Here is a 23374-nt window from a genome sequence, read left to right as displayed (position 1 = left end):
CCCCCTGTCTCTCTGCAATTCCCTCTGTAAGCAATCTGTTTTCTTTTCTTGAAGATGAGATGAAGCGGAGACGTGAGTTCTATGCTGCGCGCCCCCTAGTGGATGGTGAGTATGTCCGCATTAAGACCTCTACCACTTCTTTCCTCTCTCTAAACCTAAAATCTAACTCTGGAGGGGAAATGGATTCCTCCAAACTACCACTGCATTGCAACATGTAGCCATCGTATCCACAAATACCTGCTAATCCTGTACTAATGTTCTTGTCCTTGTGTACCTCCTCCCATACATTCCCTTTCCATGCACACCCTCTCTTTACAGTTTATACTTTCTTCTAGCCCCCGGCGGCACCAGTGAGGACCGTGGGGAGGTGTCAGAGCAGGAGAAGGCTCACGTGACGGAGGACGAAATTGTCAGCTTATCCATAGAGTTTTACGAAGGAACCAGGTAATACTTCTCTTTTAATGCATTTGAACTGCACCAGTTGCCCCACTAGTGGTCCTCCGGCAGCAAGCGTTGTCCTTGGGGAAATGTATTGTGCCCACGCTTAGGGTTTCTAGATCTGGGTCAGCGAAGACGGGTGGGAAGTGTTTGTTTTGTATGAATGCATGTTAGCGTAAAAATTTCCCATTTCAAGCCCGGGGCAGTGCAGAGGGTAGAAGGCTGGGTTGTAGCTGCATACAGCGGAGGCATCACTGCAGACAAGGAGTCCTACTCTGCAATTGTGGCAGAAGGAACCTGTGTGTAGGAGCACAACCACTTTGGAAGAGAAACGGATAGTGCTAAATCTATTCATTTAGCATCCCACCCGGCACACTGGCCAACTCTGGCTGCACCCCCACACCCCGCACACACCCTTTGAGCTAGCCACTCCATCGAGGAGGACCACAACAGGTAGGAACTTCCCATACAATCACCAAAGATAAACTAACCTGACCAACAACCCCCAATAGAAAACTGGAGATAATCCATGCCACAGATACTGAACCAAGAAGCCAGGAACAACCTTTCCACCCATACTTAAGGGAGAACGCCCAACAATGTATTGCATCTAGATGCCAGATGAACTTTGAAGAACAACCAACGACTACAAATAGTCACATTTTGAGGATAGCCATTGTACTGCACTTAGTTTAAATTTCAGGATAACCAACATATTGCATTCAGATGAACATTGACTAATTCCTAGGGTAGCCAATATATTGCGTCAAAAGCAACCAATTTTTTTACAACCAGATGAAGTCTGAGGGGGGCCTGTATACTGCACTTATTTTGTATTTAATTTCTTTTGACTAACCAACACATTGCACTTAGGCGAACCATAAAGGTAACCAACTTCCTGCACTTGGATGAATTTGAGGATGGCCAATGTACTGCATCCAGCCCAATTGTAGAATAACCAATGTACTGCACCTAGATGAGTTTGAGCATAGCCAATGTATTGCATTCTGTACGAGTCTCTGAGGATAGCCAGTGTGTAGCATATGGATGGATTTTAAGGGTAACCAATATATTGCTTCTACTTTCAGGCACTACGCTAAAACAGATTACACAGCACCTCTGGCATAAGAATGCAGCTATCCCCCACGATAATTTCGACCTAGATGCACACATAAGGACTCTCCTGTTAACACATAGTCTCCAGGCTACCACTCGGTCACCTCCCACTACATGCGCCACTCTAAAGTCATAATGCACAACACCTCTGCCATATGAATGCAGCTATGCCCCCCACAAAACAAATTCAGTCTAGCTTTACACATAATTTCTCCCCTGTTCTCACACTCTTGCGTTCTCCGCGGATCACCCCTCTGCACCCTCACCCACTACTTAACTAAGACTCATTTTGCACAACACCACTGCCATAAGAATGCAGCTATCCCCCACAATATAAATTCGGTCTAGCAGCTCCCTTCCCCTGGCTTGAAGCACTCAAACGTAACGTTCCTTCCCCAGGAGACTGACTCCCATCTCCTGGTATAAGGGGGATGTTCCCAAAAATGTCCTCTTGTAAACTGATGCTGAGGGAATGCCCACTTCCCCTGGCTGGTAGTTCCAGCACTCTGTACCGTCAACATTCTGGACCAGGAGAATGGCTGGTAGTGGTCTGCACTCTCCAAGGCCAGGGGGAATGATTATCTTCCCCTGGCGTCTCTTCAGCGTACTTGAAAGGATTCTGTTTTCTCACCAGGATAATGACTCCCTTCTCCTGGTGTTTGTGAGATCTTTTTCAACTTGGTTTGTTTTCTTGGCACTCTATGACTATATCAGCAAAGTCTATTGGGTCCCAGACCCTGGTGGTTAGTGAACGTATCCCTGCCACTGGTACGAGGAAGATTTGCTTGGATGCACTCTTCTCTAATGTTGGGATCCACGCTCTTGGTGGCCATCGGATAGGCCTTACGCTTGCCCCGGCATGAAGCAGAGACCTCTCTCCTCCCCTCACGTCCTGAACGGTCTGCCCATGCTTCCCGTTACCTTCTCGGAGTAGCCTGCACAGCGCCAGTCTCCCTCCCGCTTCCTGCAGCCATCTCCTTCGTCACTGCTTCTGCGCCGGCCCCGCGAGTTGTGCCTTCTTGCAATCTCAGCACTGTTAGAGAGCCCGCGCCGTCCACCTCCTCTTGGAGGTCGTGCCACTGCCTAACCTGCTTTCCACTGGGTTACCGACGCAGGCCCAGTCACGGACTCCCTCAGCCACTTGCCGGCGTCCTGTGCAGAGCCCTCTGTTCGGGTCGAGTGCAGACTTCAAATCTCTGGGAATCCAAGTCCTTCTGTTTCCTCTTTATAGGGCTTAGTCTGCCCCAGCATAATGTCAACGCCTGTTGTCAGTGGCTCCTTGGTATTCCTCATGCCTCCTGTGAGCAACCTCGTCTCAGTACTAACAGTCAGTAATCCTCATGTTTTTTGTGCTCTTCTTCATCCTAGTATTTTCTGTCTTGGCTGTACTCCAGGTACATTGGTCTACTCTCGGTATAATGGTTTGTTATGGGGGGGCCTAAGGCATGTGTTGTGATGTTGTACAACGGGTTGTACCTAAGGTGGCTAAGGTCCTCGCGCATTAAACCACCCCTAGGGGTACTATTTGGTAGCAGCTGCACCTCCCTAGCCTCATGGGAAAGGGCTCCTGGACTTCTGTCCCCGAGGGCATTCAACCCTCAGCGTGCTGGGACCATACCAATGGTGAAAGGCACTATACAAAAGACTACTATTACATTACTTCTAAAATTCTTGGCAAATATTTTTTTTTCTGTATTTAAATTAATTATTCATTTCTTAGAGTAGTGATAACCCATATTACAATATGGTATTTCCAGCAAAATAACAGGTAGAACGTCAGCAGGGACCTCAGCATTCAATGTCTTGTTTAGAAGTAGGAGACTCTGGATCAGATTATGGAAGCATTTTGGAAATGTCCAAGAGGGAGCATTCTTGGGGTATCTTGAGGGAGTAAACTTGTTCAATAATAAAAGAGGAGCTTGCAGGTTCTGCGTGGTCTGCTATAGTCCATTTTGTAACACATTTCTCCGCTGTTTACCAGTCGGTTATTGTGCGTATTAAGAGTACTAAATCCTACAAAATGTATTGCACACGGCACAGTATAAAAAGCGCATTAATAAAATGCGCACTCGCAACTAGCTAGAGATATTTGACTCTTGGTGAGTTACAAATGGTGTGCTGTGTGTGTATGTGTGTATATATATATATATATATATTTCTGAGGCTTGTGGAATCTGCTTAGATCACATGCTGTGCATAGGCCGACATCTAGTGGAAGCTGCAGAGTATTAAAGTTTGTTTTTTCGAAACTCGAAAATGGGCGTCGACACAGGGCGTGCCAGTAATACTATCCCTAGTGTGACGTCCACTGTACCCATGATCCCTCACGCGTCTAGGACCCTCAGATTGTTTTTTTCCGCCATACTGGTCGGAAGCATTCCGCGGAGTTCCCTGGCCTTTGCCATACTTTTGCTAAAATATTGTTATATTTCTCCACCCCAACGTCGAGTCACCGAACATCCACACTCGACGCCGGCCCGGAGAAAGAATCGACCGTCGAGAGCTACATGACGGTTTTGGGCCTTGGAAGGCCTCTGGTCTCGGCCTGGGCCTCAGAAGGCCTCTGGCCTCGGCCCTGCAAGTAGGGAGAGTGGGGGGTGGACATACTCTACACTCTTTTGGCATATAGGTACATTCTTATATATTCCTACACTTATTAGCCCGCTGCCACAATGTGCGTATGGAGGGTACCCCTTTCCAATTTTACCCCAAGTGCAACCGCAAGTAGGCTTGGTTTGACAGACACGCCACATGCAATCTCTGCTTACCGAGGGACCACCCCGAGGCTAACTGCAGAGCGTTTAGTAGGTTCAAACCGAAAACACTCAAGGACCGTTAGATAAAGCGTTGGGCCCACCACACCAGGCGTCAAGAGGCCATGGCAGCGGAGGGCGCCTTCAGCGATGGCAGCGACGCCATGCTTTCGGACGGCGAGGGCAATGTGGCGTCAATTGACAGCCACGCGCAAGTCCCTGACCTCGGAAGGTCGTCCGGCAAAGTGGCTATGGGGAAGACCCCCCGGCGACACATGCGCTACCCACAGCACTTCCACAAAACACATGAAGTCCAACCGAGACTCGACGCGGAAAGAGGCACATAGAGAACGGTCCGAATCGGTGTCCTCTGGGCGTTCTCGATCTAGATCGCCACATGACTCCAGACAACCATCTACTGTTGCCAAGAGTGCCTCGCTTCCCAAGGTAACGGAGGTTCGATCGTCAGAAGACAAAGCCGACCTCTATACCCAGACCACACTCCAGGAGTCGGCGTCAACAGGCCGCGCAACAGCTGTTCTGAGTCCCAACCTCCACACTCCAGAGATGGGGACACTACCCCCGAACCTCGGCGCCAGGCGTTGAAAGGCTCCGAAGGGGCGAAAAATCAGGGTAAACACTCTTCCACCCACGGGGAAGGGGAAAAACAACAGAGGAAGCAGTCTCAGCCTCCTTCCACACCTCAAAAACATTCTACTCCACATAAACAGATGGACAAGTCTCGGTCTTCTGTTATCCCAAAGACCCCTGTTCAAACCAGTAGGTCTAGTCAAGATAAAACAGGGAAAGGCCTCCAAGAAAGAATTCCCAGTTCAAGAGAATGGTCTAGTGATGACATAGACAGTCATGTCAAGGATGTCATCATTGGCAGATTTCTACACCAAAAACCCTGAACACTTTCTCTTTTACCCCCGACGGGTCAACTCCCTCAGGCTCTAAGGATCCTATACCCCCAAGTTAGAAGTCCCGGGTTGAAGCTCCTACTTCAGACCCCTTCAGTATACAGCCCTATTCTCAATATGAGGGAGATCCATCCTTTTGTGAGGATCCAGATTTGGGCATGTTGGAAGAACAAACTGGGACGGGCTACTATGGGGATGACGAGGACCAAGAGGAGGAGGAGGACAACCCAGAAACCAACAGGCTAGATTCCCCGATAGATAAGAACCTCCGGTTACCGACTCCCCTGTCGACAACCAGCCTCTCTTGAATGAAGTGCTGTCCAGAGCGGCAGAACACTTACACATTGACACCCAGGGTGCTCAGGAAGAGAGGGACTTTGCTGAGGAGTTAGGGGGAGAAAGGAGACCTGTTGCCCAGGCCATCCCCATCTTTAGGTCAATGCAAAGGATAGACCCTTCCCTTGTTAATCCCAATCTCACTAGGGCGGTAAACCCCAGAGTTGAGAAGCTTTTCAGGGCAGCCCAAACAGACCCACTGTACATAAGAGGGCATCTGAAACCGCACTCCCTGGTAGTTACAAACACCCGTAAGAGGGCGGGAACACCCTTGTCATCGTCGGAAGCTCCTCCCGACAAGGAGAGCAAGAAGATTTATGGCTTGGGCAGGAAAGTAGCCTCCACTTCCGCCTACCAGGCAAGGATTGCCAACTCCACCACCCCGCTGGCGAGTTACAACTGCCACCAGTGGGAAGAAGTTGCGGCACTCATAGATTCTGCCCCAGAACCCTTAAAAAGCCAATTGGCACGAGTTTCGGCGGAAGGAAGAGCTGTGTCTGGTTACATATTAAAAGCAACCTTTGATGCCGCGGATAACGCCGGCAGATTGATAGCAGAAGGTACTGTTATCAAAAGGCATGCTTGGTTGCGACAGTCTGGGTTCAAAGCCGAAACCCAAGCATCATTGATAGATAAACCGGTGGAGCCGGATCTATTGTTTGGAAAGGCGGTCGAGCACGCGCTGAAAAATGCCAAGGACGGTTATGAGACACACAAATCCCTAGGCCAACTAACCAATAAATCCCCAAACCAGAGAGGGAATGGCAATTTTCGTCGCCCACGCGGACAAAATTCCCAGAGACGGTCTAACTATTCCCAGGGGCAGGGTACACAATGGAACAACAACAGCCAGCAGTCTACCCAGGGTTATGGCAGGGGTAATAAGAGAGGATGTGGTAAAAGTAGAGGCAGCCCCAGTAGAGGCGGCAGCACGCCTCCACCAGAATAGTGATGCTCCGTTCAGAGTCCCTTCTCACGCATCCCCAGTAGGGGGACGCATTTCCAACTTCACCCAAGCTTGGGAAGGGATCACATCAGCGAGATGGGTGCTGTCCACAGTGTCCACAGGATACTGCATAGAACTGTTAGAGCGTCCCCAAAACCACCCTCCACGACAAAGAATACATTCTTTGGATCACCAGAAGATCCTCCTCGAGGAGATCATCAATCTTCTAGCAAAGGACGCGATAGAACTCGCCCCGGGACAACAGGTAAACAAGGGTATTTATTCAACTTACTTCCTTGTGCCAAAAAAAGATTTGACAATGCGCCCAGTATTGGACTTCCGGCCTGCAAACAAGTATGTCAAGCCCCAAAAATTTCGCATGACTACTCTCCAAGAGGTAATCCCCCTCCTAAAAAAGGGGGATTACATGGCAACATTGGACATGAAAGATGCCTATTTTCATATTTCCATGTTCCCAGCGCACAGAAAGTACTTGCGCTTCAAGGTGGACAGTCGGCACTACCAGTTCAAGGTACTGCCCTTCGGGATAGCCTCGGCTCCAAGGGTATTCACCAAGGTACTGGCGGTGGCGGCAGCACACCTACGCAGGGAGGCAATCCCCGTGTACCCTTACCTGGACGACTGGCTCATCACGGGGGAGACCCCAGTAATTTGCAGAATAAACATTCAAAGGACGATCGACCTCCTCTTCGGATTGTGCCAAGCACCTCCAAACAGTTCCTAGGAGCTGTCCTAGACACGCAAGAGGGGTTGACCTTTCCATCAGAGGAAAGAATTCGGAATATACTGCTGCAAATTCCGCAATATCAGGCCGGTCGCCAGATAACGGTACGCAAAGCAATGCGTTTGCTGGGCATGATGGCGTCATGTATTTACCTGGTCTCCCATGCACGCCTGCGCATGCGTCCCATGCAGGAATGGTTGACGAAACAGTGGTCTCAGGCAAGTGGTCAGTGGGACGATCTAGTGGTCGTTTCGCCAACACTGGTAAAAAGCCTTCAATGGTGGACAAGAGAAAATCTATCCAAGGGGAAACCCTTTTACGATCCCGAGATACAGGCGGTAGTCACAACCGATGCATGCCTGACAGGGTGGGGAGCTCACCACCTCCACCACACAGCTCAGGGTCTCTGGTCTCACTCAGTGGCCAAGAATCACATCAACCTGCTAGAGCTTCTGGCAGTATTCAGACCGCTTCAAGCGTTCGAGCCCTACCTGCTGTCAGTGCAGATCTGGACGGACAGCACTACAGCCATGTTTTACCTAAACAAGCAAGGAGGAACTCGTTCGCCAAATCTTTCCAAGCTTGCCCAGAAAATTTGGATATGGGCACTCAGGCGGAAGATCTTCCTGTCATCTCAACATGTTCCTGGGGATCTCAATTCTCTGGCGGATGCTTTGAGCAGAGATCCCCTCCCAGAGGAACACAAATGGTGTCTACACAGAGAAATCGTAGAAGATAGGTCTATAGTGGGGAAACCCCACTGAGAGAAGATATTTGCCACAAGCAAAAACAGACAGTGCCCAGGATTTGCACCCAGGTTCCCCCAGCCAGACTCCTAGGGGAACGCCCTGTGGATGAACTGGTCAGGGATGTTTGCGTACGCTTTTCCACCAACACCTCTCATCAGGAAGGTGGTCAACAAGATGAACAGAGAATCAATGACGCTCGTCCTAGTTACTCCCATGTGGGCGAGACAACCGTGGTTCCCACACCTACGCAAACTAGCGGTGTGCGAACCCATCAAACTCCCGGGCTCGTACAACCTACTGTCCCAGCACCAAGGTAAAACAGAGCATCCTCAACCCAACTCAATGAACCTGGCAGCATGGCTCCTGAGGTCAGAGTTCGGACATCTCAAATTACCACAGAGATGTATGGACATCCTAAAAGAATCTAGGAAGCCAAACACGAGGCACTGCTACTTTGACAAATGGAAACGATTTGTTATCTGGTGCCAGAATAAGCAAGTCAACCCAGTTGATTGCACTCCTTCCACAATTGTCACATACATGCTCCACCTGCTGGATGCAGGACTGGTATTTAACTCACTGAAGGTACACCTGGCAGCGCTGTTAGCATACACAACCTCTCATAACAAGGTGTCGTGGTGGAAGATACCAGTGGTTAAAGCTTTCATGGAAGGAGTAAAGAGACTTCACCCTCCTATTTCAAACCCACCACCAGGATGGGACCTTAACGTGTTGCTATCTAAACTCATGGGCCCCCCATTCGAACCCATGCATAAAAGCAGTCTCAAACACCTGACTTATAAGACGGCCTTCTTAGTAGCAATAACATCTATAAGAAGGGTCAGTGAAATTCAGGCTCTGTCAGTGCAGGATCCATTCTTTACAGTTCATAAAGATAAACTGGTTTTACGTACACACCCTAGGTTCTCACCTAAGTTTATTTCTAAATTCCACGTGAACCAGTCCATCGAGCTTCCGGCTTTCTTCCAAGACCCACAAAGCTAGGCTGAGGTCAAACTACACACCCTAGATGTGCGTAGGGCGGTCCTCTACTATGCAAACAAAACCAGACCACTAAGGAAAACAGATCAGCTGTTTGTCTCCGTAGCTACAAGCAGAGAGGGAGATCGCGTCTCTAAAGGTGCCATCTCTAAGTGGATTGTTAACTGTATCCAGCTGTGTTACTCTCTTTCTGATAAAACTCTGCCTTTCACCCCAAGAGCTCACTCTACAAGAGGCATTGGGGCCACTCTGGCTTTCATTGCAAATGTACCCCTTGACACTGTTTGCAAAGCAGCTACTTGGAGCTCTATTCACACTTTTAATCAGCACTACTGCATTGACACCCATTCCAAGACAGATACTCAAGTGGGACAAGCGGTTCTAAGACATTTATTTGCTCATGACCCTTCTCACATCCCACCTCCTTCTTCTAACACTGCTCGCTAATCTATGCACAGCATGTGATCTAAGCAGATTCCACAAGCCTCAGAAGGGATACATTACTCACCGTAATCGTATTTCTGATGCTTGTATCTGCTTAGATTCACATGCGACCCACCCTTCCTCCCCTCTGAGGGAAGGCGCATGGATGCTTGTAGTCTTATCTATCTATCTGCTTGGATTATCATGTCAGAAAAAAATACAATCTGAGGGTCCTAGAAGCTTGAGGGATCATGGGTACAGTGGACGTCACAATAAGGATAGTATTACTGGCACGCCCTGTGTCGACGCCCATTTTCGAAAAACAAACTGTAATACTCCGCAGCTTCCACTAGATGTCGGCCTATGCACAGCATGTGAATCTAAGCAGATACAAGCATCAGAAATACGATTACAGTGAGTAATGTATTATATATATACACACACACACACACACACACACACACGGCCAGCTTCCATTCGTCCGCGCACTTGGATCAGTGCAGATCCCCACATGGCATACATATTGGCGTTTAGTAATAGAATAGCATGCCTAAAGCTTTGAGGATACCTAAAAACGGAATTTGAATTTGTGGCCAGAGTGGGCTGGGACCTCTAGGGGAAAACGGGAATGTAGCCTAAAAACTGAGGGGAGGAGCAAAGCTGGGAATACAAGCATTGGGAGATGCAAATAGAACAGAAAGGAAAGCAGAGCACACAACACAAACTGCAGAAGGGAGGCAAGTGCCTCCAAAACTCACTGGCACCCGTGGTGATAAAGTGGTAATGCACTGAAACGGATACTGATTACAGACGGAAGGTCTCCATAAACCGGTCGCCTGAAGGGAAACCAGGAGAGGGCGCTAGCGAAAAGCAGGACTGGGACTAGAACTGAGGAGCAAGGAATGGTCGAGGCATGGCAATACAGCAGCAATGAGGCATGCATTCTAGGACTGCAGGCAGTGTATATAGGAAAGCCAGGGAAAGGAGGCCATAGCAGGGACAGAAAGGGCACCACCCAGACAGCAGAGCTAGCCTAAACACTATAACTCATAACAATAATAGTAAAATAGCACAACAGACAGCCAAACTGTCCCAGATTTAAGAGGTGTACTTTAACAGCCATGGAAAAAAAAGTGCTGCTACAGTGCCAAGAAGCTTAAAAAAAAGAGAGAGGTATGCAGGAAAGGCTGGAAAGGGAATCTGCACCACACAGGGAGTCTGCTGCAGGCAAAGAAAGTGCAATGTGATACACACTGACAAAGACAATTGCACCTGGCAACCCTCTGAGCTCGGGCCCAGGCCCCTGCCTGTCGCGCTGCATACCCGCACTGCCTCTCGGCACCCCCCCACTTGTGGTATGTATCTGTAACCCTACAGTCCCCTCTCTAGCACTTATCAGACACTTGCCACCCGTTGGCTGCACTACTTGTTGTTTTCCTATTTTCCATTGTGCTGCACTTGTCCATCCCCCCAGCACTTCTCCCCCCCCCCGCACTTGCGTGATCTGAATGTCACTAGGCCTAGTAAGATCGTTGTTTTTTTTTGTCCTCCCTCTGTTTCCCCTCCCTTGCCTCGTAGTGCCTTGAAAGACTTCTGTATAGGCGCGTTATAAATGCCTAATCCTATTACTCAAACCGGAAACCGAACTGCAAAAACAGCCAAATGGTCAGAAAGACGGGAGCATGTTTGTTGAGGAGCTGCAAGGTTACAGCAATGGCATCAGCGATTGGCATAAATATTTCCAACTAATATGCAAGAGCAACCGAGTATAGTGAGGGAGCGTGGACCCACCAAGGATCTGTTCAGGGGGTTCTCTCCCTGAGAACGTTTTTTGAATGATGGGTTAAATGGTTCATTATACGGTACACTTTATGTTAATGTTAAAGGATATTTATACCGCGCACTATCACCACCGAGTGGTGCTCTGGTGGATCTGAAATAAAGAGGGCAGGAGGTTGCGGGGGAAAGTTAGTTGGGATAAGTGGGAAAAGTGCAAGGGAGCAGTGATGTCCTGTTAGCAGCCGCAGCCCGGTTAACACTGTTGGCTTGGGGTGTTTCCTGGTCGGCAGACGTCATGTGCTGTTGCGTGAGTCTGTGTGGTTTGTTGTTGCTGTGTAGTGAAGGTTGTGCAGGTTGTTGTGCTTATAGGTTTTGGTGTATTAGTTTAGAGTTTAAGAGTTGTATGCAGGGCGGCAAAATTGTTAGCGGGTCAGTAGACTTGGCCTGGCTGTTTGGGAGCAAGGCGCTAGGCTTGTATTTCTCAAGGTGGGGTGCGGGAGCATTTCCAGCTCTTCATCTAGATCTGTGACCTGTCGACACCCCTGAGGCCTTCCCACTAGTTGCCCACCCATAATCATAGACCATGTTAGAGTTTGGTCCTGCCCATCTCGGTCCGATCTGTCTGTTACCATGGTAAGCATGAGTTTGTGGTTCAGTCTCAATCTAATTTGGTGGGATTAGCATGGGATTTTATACTTGTCCTCGCGGTGGCAGTCTGTGTTTTATGAGATTTTTCTGGTCTCTCGTTAATGTGGGGTTTTCCTTGGTCGGTTCTGGTGTTGCCTTTCTCATCCTAGTTTCTGTCATCCTGTTCCGTGTCTTTCCTGTTTGTCGTTTTATAATTTCTTAGGTTGTGTCAGTGATATTGAAGATACAGGTTTTTAGTAGTTTTCTGAACTGTAGGTTGTCTTCGGTGTTTCGTATTTCTTTAGGGATGGTGTTCCAGGTTTTTGCAGCCAGATGGTAGGAGGATCCTCCTAGTTTTTTCTTAAGGTATGGTTTTAGTTCTAGGCGGATTTCGTTGCTTGATCTGAGAGGTCTCGTTGGCTTGTAGATTGTTACTTTCTTTTGCAGAAATTCAGCTCCCTGTCCGCTGATTGCCATGTGCGTTATGCACATTGTTTTGAAGGTGATGCACTGTTTGATTGGAAGCCAGTGTAGTATTTTTAGCGCTGGAGTGATGTGGTCTCTTCTGGACAGTTTGAGGAGGAGTCTGGCTGCTGTATTTTGGATGCGTTGTAGTTTCTCCATGAGGTATTCTGGCATCCCGAGGTAGAGGCTGTTTGCGTAGTCGATTCTTGACATGATGAGGGCGACCATTGTGAGTGTTTTGTGGGTGAAGGAGAGGAAAAGTAGGATTCTTCTTGTTGTGTGAAGGAGGAAGAAGCATTTCTTGACTATTGCATTTATTTGTGGTTCTAAGGTTAGGTTGTTGTCCATTAGGACTCCCAAGTTTTTTACTACCTTAGATGGCGTTGGCGCGGTTCCTAATTCTGTCGGCCATGGAATGCAGGTGGTGTTCTCTTGATTATTGGATATGATCATGATTTCTGTCTTTCTTGGGTTGATTTTCAAGTTGTTGGCGCTCATCCAGTTAAAGATGTCTTTTAGGCATTCGATTAGGGTTGAGTGGTCGGTTTGATTATGTTAGATTTTGTAGATAATTTGGGTGTCGTCTGCGTAGCTGTAGCATGTGATTTTGTGTTTTTTGAAGATTCTGATTACTGGAGTCTGGTATATGTTGAAAGATAGCGGTGATGGTGAGGATCCTTGTGGTACTCCACACTCGTTGACTTGTGGAGTCGATTTGTAGGATTTAAGCCATACCGTTTCTGTTCTGTCTGTTAGGAATGATTTAGTCAAGACTAGTGCCATGTCCGTTATGCCTATGTCTTCCAGTCTTTTGGTTAGGGTGTCATGGCTGACTGTGTCAAAGGCTGCAGAGAGGTCGAGCAGGATCAGGGCTAAGGTGGTGTTTGAATCTGCGTTTGTCTTGAGGTAGTCCCAGATGGATAGTAGTGCTGATTCTTTTCCTCTGGCGGGTCTGAAACCGACTTGTGCTTGGTCCAGCAGGTGGTGTTCTTCTGCATATTCTTGGGTTACTTTGTATACGTAGATTTCTAGGAGTTTCGCCGGGTAGGGAATGTTTGAAATTGGTCTGTAGTTGGAGAGGTCTTCCAAGACACCACTTGTGTTTTTTAAAAGTGGTTTGATATCTGCTGATTTGAAGGATCTTGGTACTGTCCCTGTTGCGAGGGAGAGGTTTAGGAGGTTTCTGAAATATTCTGATGGTGTTCCTTGTGTAAGGATTGCTTTTTAGATATCAGGGGGGCAGGAATCCATGGGTGATCCTGCTTTCTTGCTCTGTTTTACCAGCTTTGTGAATGCATCAGCTGATATTTAAGGGAAGTTTTTGAGTTTGTGTTGTGGCTCTTCTTTAGGTCCGGTTGGTTGAGTGTTATGCTGATTGGTTGGTTTGTTTTGGATGATTGGTCGGATGTCGTTGATTCTTTTCTTGAAATTGTCTGCCAGGTCGTTGCAGAGTTTCTCTGAGGGGATTGGAGTATTGTCGCAGCCAGGTGGATTTCTTATTTCCTTAATGATGTTGAACATTTCTTTCTGTGTGTTGCCGGCATTGGTGATTCTGTCATCATAATGCTTCCTCTTTGCTTTTTCTATTTCCTTCTTGTATGCGCGGATTTGTTTCTGGAACAATATTTTCTTGTCATGGTTGTATTCTTTTCTCCATTCCAGTTCTATCTTCTTGTTGTTCTTTTTCATTGTTCTTAGTAGCGGAGTGAACCATATTGCCCTTTTTCTCGAGGGAGTGAATGGTTTTTCTGGGGCGATTGTTTTCAATTGTATCAGCAATCCACTTGTGTAGTAGCTCTGCTTTCCCGTCTAGGTCAGCCATCTATAGTTCTGTAGTTGAGGGTTTGGTCATCTCTAGTTGTTCCATTATGCTGCTTGGTTTGATGGTTTTCCAGTTCCTTTTTGTGATGGCTGCAAGCTTGGGTGGCTGAGTGCAGACTTGTGTCGGTAGTGTTATCACGAATGGGATGATGAGGTGGTCGCTCCACAGTATTTGTATCGGTGGTGCTGTGGTGAGGTTTTTTTCTTTGCAAAAATTGCGTTGAGGGTGTGTCCTGCTGAATGTGTTGCTCCTTTGACCAACTGTTGTAGTTTCATGGTTGTTACATGTCCAGTTAGGTAGTTTTGGGAGCTGGCTTGTTTTTCTTCAAACCAGATGTTGAAGTCCCCCAGGATTATTAGATATTCATGTTTGAGGGCTAGGTTGGTGATGGCTTCTATGAAGTTGTCGACGAAGGATGCGTCGTATGTCGGTGGTCTGTACACCAGAATGAATGTTATGTTAGTTTTAGGGTTCACTGGTAGTTGTATGACCATGGTTTCGCAGTTGAGGATGTTGAGAGGTTCGTCTGTTCTTATATTCAGGTATTCTTTGAATGCTATCGCAAGGCCTCCTCCTTTTTTATTTTTCCTATTTACCTGAAGGCATTTGAAGTTGGTTGGGAGGCAACTTTGGAGTGTGATTTTTTTGTTGTCGTCAAGCCACGTTTCTGTGATGAATAGGATGTGAATGTCGTTGTCGCAGAGAAGGTCAAAGATCTCAGTTGAATGTTTTGACATGGATCTTGCATTGATTAGGTTGCAGTGGAGTTTGAAGCTGGAGTTTGGCTTCTGCTTGATTGTCTGTGTTGTCCTCTGATTGGCGTTGAGGTTTTTTTCCAGGTTGATATCTGGTTGGGGTGTTGGTACAGGTGTCTCAGTGTTGTCGAAGAGTTCCTCTAGGTTCAGTATAGGGTTTTTGTTCTCATCTGGTTCTTCTTCCCAGTTTGGGGGGATGTTGGGTTGCGATTCCTCTGGTTTTTGTGATGTACGGTGTAATTGCGTTGATTGTGTTCTTGTTGGTTCTTGTTTTGCCTGTTCCTCTTCTGCGTGGTTGTGTTTGGTTGTCTGTTGTTGGTTCGTGGGTTGGGTTGGCTCGCTCAGGTCACTGGTTGTTTGCGAGGTAAAGAGTTGGGTAGAGTGATTTCTCTCTTCTCTCTGCATTGGTTTGGTTGTTGTTCCTGTTTGTCGGAGTGTGCTGTGTAGCTGTGGATCCTCTGTAGTGTTCGGTTGTGTTTGTTCCTTCTGCTCTTTGTCTTTCCTTTTGTCACGGTCGTTTGCGCAGCATTTTGAGTGCAAGCGTTTTTGTTGCCCTTATTTGCTTTCGTCGATGAAGGTTGTCTGGTGGGGGATTTGGGCTTGGTCTGTAGGGGTTCTTGTCAGTTAATATTGATGGCAAGTTCAGTCAGTCGTTGTCTCGGGTACGATGGGGTTTGCTGAGTTGTTAGGTTCGGGTATCCCAATGGATAACCCTAATGTGCGTCTCTGAGGTTCACTGTCGTGGGCTGCCTAAGTCGTTTTAGGAGGTGTAGAGCTGGTAACTGTAAAGTCCCAATAGGAGTAGCTGACTGTCTATTGATGCAAACCTTAGTTTCGTACAATGCGATTTCGAAATAGGACCCCTGCTAGATTTCAGAGACCTGTATAGTGAGAGGCCTATCAAAGCACACTTTCTAAGTTCAACTACGGTACAGGATGAGATTGTTCACACTTTCTGAGGAGTTACTACAGTGAGGTTTGTAGCAATCTACAATCACGCAGTGTAATTTGGACACAGAACCCCTGCTAAATTTGAGAGACCTGTATAGTGGGATAGAGGCCTATCAATGCAATCTAAATATCACACAATGCAATTTGGAGACAGAACCGCTGCTAAATTTGAGAGACCTGTATAGCTCTATACAGAGAGGGGAGGTCTGTGGCGAGCAGGTCAGATTAGTCCATATTAAACAGTGATTGAATTTTGACTAGGTTGGAGGGTGAGGAAGAGAGATGCAGTGCGGAGTAATCACCTTGCTTAATATGGGTTTGCTAAGTGGCTCGGGTTCTAGTGTAGAGTGGATGCTCTACTCCTAGCCCTGGGTCACTCCTACCTTACTTGTAGTTGATGGTTGACCGCTGGCCACTGGCTTCCCCTGTGGACACCTGCTGACACTTCCTGGAGCTGCCTCTGTTGGAGCCGCCCTTGGCCTGAGGCCCTTAGCCGAAGGGCTGTACGGGCAGAGGGCTATGTGAAAAATTGGGTAAAACACCAGACCGTTTGCAATTGGTTTTGTAGGGTAACTCCCAATTCAGAAATCCAATAGACACAAGTCACCAACAGTGCAGAGTAGCATTTCCCAACATATTTTCATGATGCATTTGCCCACAATATAGGATAAAACCAATTTCAGATTGGCTGTGCCCATACAGTTCCATGATGGCTACACCAATAAATGCCTGTATTCCAATAGAAGAACATACCATGTTTTGTTTTGCGCAAAATGCCATTAATGGTACTATAAAAAACGCATGTCTATGCTGGCTCTGCCAATATATGGCAGTTTCCCCCAACTCCTGTTGGCTTTGTCATTAAAAATGCAATGACATATCTAAGGTTGCAGAATGAGGAGAATGAAACGCAGGTGGCATGGTGTTTGCTATAGACTTTTATTGGTCAGGAAAATAAAGAGAAAACCTAAATTCCCGGTCTCTAAGAGGCGTTTCCCTGCCTCAGCTAAAACACTAAGGGCTTCATCACGAATTGGGCGGTATCCTGGCTGGGATACCGCCTAACTTTATTTGCGTTAACATCCACCTGTCCCGCGGTATTACCGCCGGATCACAGGTTGGGCTCTAACTGTTACTCCCCATTCCCCATTGGTTCCGTTGGGCCCAATGGGGAATTTTTGGTGCAATTACCATGCGGTAACACTGCTGGCTGTAATTGTGCCAAAAAATTTTATTTTTCTGGCGTGTTTACCCCCAGCTCAGAGCTGGGAGTAAACACACCAGACTCTAGATTGGGCAGCCCCTTAAATGCAGCGGTAACAGCATTACTGCCTGATTTTAAGGGCTACCGTCCAACTCGTGAGCAGGCCCGAAGGGTTCTGTCAAAATGTCCATGTAAATCAATAGTTCAACGTCCTGTGTCAAAACTCTACTTCTGTCCCTTACACTTGAAACTAAACTAGAGATAAAGTAGACCACCTTGTTCAGAAGAATGACTCCCTTCTTTTGGACTAGGGATTCACTTCCAAGTTTTGGCTTTTTCTTAGGGGAATGGCTCCTCTCCCCGGATCAAAATGGTTCTCCAACACAATAGGTAAAGTTTAAACACTTCTCCTTGGCAGACACACTGCCTATCTCTTAACACTCTGTATCAGAAAGCCTTTTACGTTTTTGGTTACTTGCTGTGCTATCTGACCGGCTATAGCCGATGTCTCCAAACTTGATCACTTTTGTTTGGTGGAATGCATGGGATTAAGGTGGTGAGTGAGGGGAACTCGGTATGTCAGTCTATCAATCATGCTTACACATTCCTTTGGTGTGTCTGGCACACCACTAGCCCCTCACTGGATCGGTAGGTTGCCCAGTCGGATCTCTACATTGTGGTCAGGTTTTATGCCTCACTGAGTCTGATTGTAATTGAACAGACTCTCGTGGTTGCCAACTCCCAATGAGAAGGGGGCCCTACGTGCCCCTCAGCTGCAAATATTGTTGTGTTGCAAATGTCAGTTTGAGCTGGCCCAAGACTAATTGCCACATTGTGGTGGGCAGTCTTTCGAACACTGCTAACCATCAAAGCTGAATGCCACGCAATCTATACCAAAGTGTGGACTGCCCGCCTCCCTCTCCCCACACCAGTTTAGTAGCACAACACTTGTACTACCTCGAGGACATGCCATGCGCCAAAACGGTCTTTAACGTGTGGTGCCAATGATTTGTGGCTGAAATATTTTGCTGGTGGCATACACGAATCGCTGCATCCCCAGAAGGCTTCCGCCATTGAAAACTCTATAATGCAAAGAGATTCGACACTTGCCCAGCAGTATTAGAAATAATCTGTCATCCGCAATTTCCAGCATCAGTTTAATCTTGCAACGGAAATACTGGCCCTTCATACATTTTTGTAAAAAAAAAAACATTTTTCATTACCCTGGTGTAGCTGAAAGCATCTGTCCAGGTAGGCATTGTTTTGCCTTTAATCAATTGCCCAAAGATGCATCAAGTTGCATATAACACACAGCTTTAACTGAAGATCAATTTCATAAACATTGTATTTGGTTATTTATATAGCGCTCTTTCCCCGCTTGTGTGGCCTCCATTTCATAAACGACATCGAGTCCACCCTGGATGTCCAGCTCCTACCTGAAGCTCAACCCGACATGGATCATAATCCTTCTCCCGCGACGCCCCATCATACATGCCGTAATTCCGAATCGGCGGGAAATGAAGTGATATAGATTCACGCCAAAACTCAAACCCAGTGCAGAATGTCTCAACTTGACCATCGACTGACTTTTTTTTGGAAATGCACATCGCCGAGAAGACCCAATTATCATAGTGCCAACTCGCCCTTCGTCATGCCCCTCGTCCCTGCACTGAGTGTCAAAGGTCATCCAAGCCCTGGTCATCTCCCACATGGATGGTGGCAACACCTTACAGGGGGTCCTAGAAGCCACCTTGGCCCCTCTGAAAGCGCTGCAGCCCTGCTAACGACTAACAAAATTCGACTCCGCCTCCCCTCCCCCATCCTCCAGACGTTGCACTGGCTACCCCTTCAAGCACAGGTCATTTTCAAGACAGCCTGCGTCACCTACAAAGCAGTCAGAACCAATATACCACGTGTATTAGTGGAAACGCCCTACTTCTTCCCCTCTGGAGCTCCCCTTTATCCATGCCAGTTAACTCTGTGAAAGCCCTGCTTTCAGGTGTGTCCCCCGTGTACTTTCCAGCTACATTCTCTCTTGATAAACCACATACATATAATCATTCCTTTCTAAGGAGAATTTCTGAAGGGAAGATCATGCCGTATAGAGGGGGGTGTCAAGCATACAGATGTGGCTACTACTGCTCGAATATTTGCAATAGAACACTGATGGCCAGTGTCTCTGATCTCTCTCTTCTCTTCCCCTCTCTCTCTCTCTCTCTCTCTCTCTCTACTTTCAACAGGGAGGAAAACCGAGGAAGCCTGGCAAACGGAGAGCTGGAGAAGGACAAGGTGAGTGAGGGTCCACCCAGCAGTGCTGGACGATAAGTGATGTTCAAAGCACGTAGGGTTTACAGATGAACGTGGTCTCTCTGCTCTGCGACCACACAGCCTGATATAGGGTCTAGTATTTGCGTTTGTATATAGGTTTTGTGTAGCGCAGACCTAGCTAAGTAACAGAGTGCTGTACATGCCGCTCTAGCCAGGCAGAATGTGCGTTCACATGTGAAAAGCCAGCATTTGTGGTAGTCTCTGGGATCTTTCTGTGGTTTGGAGAGATTGTATTATACTTGTCATTTACATAGCGCTTTTTATCATAATTATAGTCTCAAATCGCTGGTGGTGGTAACGCCCTGGGAGACGAAGTCCAGAGTGTTGGAGGTCATGGGTAGGATTAGAATGCGTGTGTGGATTTGGCCAAATAAGGCTTATCTGGGCTGGCCAGGCTCTGGTAGAAAGCAACCCATGAGGTCAGGCATGTGGATGGTGCTGAGAGGAGTCGGGAGATGGCGCGAGTGCTAGAGGCTCGCTATGTGTCCAGCGTGCCTGAATTTTCATAGGTCTTTGCTGCATAGTGATGTCAGAGGTGTTGAGGCGTAGTCTGGTGTGAGTAGGCGGAACAGTTATGTGACCATCGAGACCGCATTTGTCGTAGTCACCGATGTATTCTGATGCGTGCAGGTAGCCATGCCTGCGGCCATTCTCCACTGTAGTGGTGCGTTATACGTACCTAGCAGTTTGGGTGCAGATTTGTTGCATCTGTGCCCAATCAGGTGGTGGCTTCCTCTGTCTGAGATGCACATCTGGCTATTACTATTGCCCATGTGTCTGGTCGGGTAGAGAAGCCATTCTCTCTGTTAGGGTATATGGTTCACTGCTCAATGAGAGGCACCTCCTGCTGTGTATCTGTCTCTATTGGGAAGAGGCCCTTCTTGCTGCGAGAGGGATATGGCTATGGTCCGTGAGAGATGCCTCGCTTCCTTTGGTGTAGGACTCCGGTTAGTAATATGTAGAGTTTTTCATATGGAAGGCACAAAGCTTTCGAAGGAGCTCTAGCTGAATTCATTTCCTAGCAAGGGGATAGAGATACTGCAAATGTGTACATATGTCATCCCTGGCAGCCCTTCCCCCATCTCTGGACGGGCAACCCTTAGCAAGAGATAAATACTGCATACCTGCTTTCCCCCTGGTTACATTATTTAGCTGTTCGGCAATGCTTTCGAAGGATTTCTTGCCAAGAGAATTTCCTAGCACGAGACCATGGATGCTTCAAATTCGAGTTTGGAGTGTTACCGGACTGCCCATCCTATTCCCGCCCAACACAAGTGCCCCTTCTTTCACTGTCCGCACGCTTCCATTCACCTTCCCAAAGCTGTTGCACTCCCCTTTAGGTCCCAGCTTTGTGGGGCTCTTTGAGGTATCCACAACTCAACATTTATCTTTCCTGCTTTTCTTTTCACTGCAGGACTCCCCCTGCAGGGTTTCAGCATCATTCTAAAACCAAAGTTATGAAGGAATTTCATGTTGCCCAGTGGCTGTGTGTGAGAAGCCAGTGATAGACACTGGGGTAGACCCCTGGGAGAAAAGACCATGTATCCTGGCCCCTACCTCGATCTGATTAATAACAGACAAATGCTGTTTGCTGCCCAGACAGATGTTGCTTGGTGGACAGAAGTCCCTGCTAGCTACTGAGCAAGGCACCTGAGAAAGTTAGAGTGAGGTTAGAGGGGGCGTGCAGCCTGCCAAACCACATCCTAAGAAAGATGAAATGTGTGCCCCAAGCCCTGCTACTTCAAGCAGCAGTTCTTACCTCCCATACCACACATGTTTTTTATGGTAATCAGGGGAGTCTCCAGACTGCCTTATTCCCTCATTTGCCAATTCCTGGGTCCTTGTTGCACATGGCATGGAAGGTGTGAGTGGAGAGGTAGAGCGACGCAGCAGAAAGAGACACAGAGCAGAGGGAGAGAGGAGCAGAGGGACACACAGAGCAGAGGGAGGGGGGGACGCGGAGCAGAGGGAGGGGGGGACGCGGAGCAGAGGGAGGGGGGGACGCGGAGCAGAGAGGGGGGAGACGTGGAGCAGAGAGAAAGGTAGAGGGGGAGAGGGACACTGAGCAGAGGGAGGGGGAGACGCGGAGCAGAGGGAGGGGGAGACGCGGAGCAGAGAGAAGGGAGAGGGAGACACAGCAGAGAAGGGGAGAGGGGCACAGAGCAGAGAGAGGGGGCGAGAGGGGCACAGAGGGGAGAGAGGGGGAGACACAGAGCAGAGCGAGGGGGAGACACAGAGCAGAGCGAGGGGGAGACACAGAGCAGAGAGAGGGGCACAGAGGGGGAGAGGGGCACAGAGGGGGAGAGGGGCACAGAGGGGGGAGAGGGGCACACAGAGGAGAGGGGCACAGAGGGGGAGAAGGGCACAGAGGGGGAGAAGGGCACACAGAGGGAGAGGCGCACAGACAGAGAGGTAGACACACAGAGGGGGAGAGAGCTAGAGAGAGAGACGCAGGCAGAGGGAGAGAGAGAGGCCGAGAGAGGTGTAGAGGCACAGAGAGATGGAGAACGGGTAAAACAGAGAGGCATGGGGAAATAGAAACACAGGGAAAGAGAAACGCAGGGAGAGGGAGAGAGACTGAGACATACAGAGTGACCTGCAAGCGTGCAGGGAGTACACCAAGTTGTTCTATCTTGTGATCTCGTACTACCTTACACTACACACACATCTCCCACAGACCGCCACCACAGGTCCAGCCGTTAGCACATAAGAACTAATCAATGCATGACCTCCTTTTACCCGCTCGCACACTCTACCAAATCTTGGACTCTTCCATATGGATAAAATATCTGTCTCCGCCAAACCCATAGAAGCAGAACACCACTCAGGTCCGGGTACTTTAGACCTGGACCCACCAACACCACATATTTTGCATCTGCCTCTCCTGCTTTCCCATTTTCCACCCCTTCCCTCTTTTTTCTTACAGAGCCAAACAGAACAAGGCCAATAGACATGACAGAAGGGTGCTATACAAGGCCCCTTTACATTACATGAAGGTGCTTCTAGTGGTCGTAAGAGGACTAGCTCTCCTTATGAAGGCATCATCGAGACTGGGGGTCTGTCGAACCACAGATCAGTGATCCCTAACAGAGTGGTCTCTGGCACTCCATGTCAAGCTGTTGCCTCATGGTCTGTAGCACTTTTTATAAAGGAAGTGCATGGCCTGGGGGTCTGTAGCACTTCTATAAAGGTGCTAGCTGGTTGGCAGCAGCGCTTCAGATAAAGGTGGTGCCTGGTGGTCTGTAGTACTTCATATGAAGGTGCCGCCTGAAGGTGCTGGCTGTCTGTAGCACGGTATAAGCTCAATAACCTAACTTTATGTAAAGGTGCCGCCTAGTGGTTTGTGGCATTCCCCTTGCTAGGTGCTGCCTGGTGGTCTGTAGCGCTTCTTATAAAGGTGCTGCTCAGTGGTTTATGGTATCCCCTTGCTAGGTGCTGCATGGAGGTCTGTAGTGCTTCTTATAAAGGTGCTGCTCAGTGGTTTATGGTATCCCCTTGCTAGGTGCTGCATGGAGGTCTGTAGTGCTTCTTATGAAGGAGCTGCCCCGTGGTTTGTGCTGCCTGGTGGTCTGTAGATCTTCATGTAAAGGTGCCGCCTACTGGTTTGTGGCATTCCCCTTGCTAGGTGCTGCCTGGTGGTCTGTAGCGCTTCTTATAAAAGGTGCTGCTTGGTGGCTTATGGTATCCCCATGCTAGGTGCTGCCTGGTGGTCTGTAGCGCTTCTTATAAAGGTGCTGCCCCGTGGTTTGTGCTGCCTGGTGGTCTGTAGATCTTCATGTAAAGGTGCTGCCTTCTGGTAGTGTATAACTCTGTGATATGATGTGGTATTTATAACGCGCCTATACACCAGTGTGCTGCCTGGAGGTCTGTAGTGCTTCTTATAAAGGTGCTGCTCAGTGGTTTATGGTATCCCCTTGCTAGGTGCTGCATGGAGGTCTGTAGTGCTTCTTATAAAGGTGCTGCTCAGTGGTTTATGGTATCCCCTTGCTAGGTGCTGCATGGAGGTCTGTAG

General features: G+C 48.2%; 1 protein-coding gene across 1 annotated transcript in view; it reads left to right on the top strand.

Moving 5' to 3' along the window:
- The window catches only part of PCGF2 (polycomb group ring finger 2), a 153249-nt gene that overhangs the window by 88075 nt on the left and 41800 nt on the right, over positions 1 to 23374 (top strand). Inside the window, exons 5-7 of the mRNA XM_069634694.1 lie at positions 55 to 105; positions 336 to 444; positions 19275 to 19323. Coding sequence (XP_069490795.1) covers positions 55 to 105; positions 336 to 444; positions 19275 to 19323 — 209 coding nt within the window. The remainder of the gene's footprint in view (positions 1 to 54; positions 106 to 335; positions 445 to 19274; positions 19324 to 23374) is intronic.

This window comes from Ambystoma mexicanum, chromosome 13 (assembly GCF_040938575.1).
Source record: "Ambystoma mexicanum isolate Mex_15411 chromosome 13, UKY_AmexF1_1, whole genome shotgun sequence".
In the NCBI taxonomy this organism is placed as follows: Eukaryota; Metazoa; Chordata; class Amphibia; order Caudata; family Ambystomatidae; genus Ambystoma; species Ambystoma mexicanum.
The sequence above is the reverse complement of the archived record's forward strand: the minus strand, read 5'-3'. Positions and strand labels throughout refer to the sequence as shown.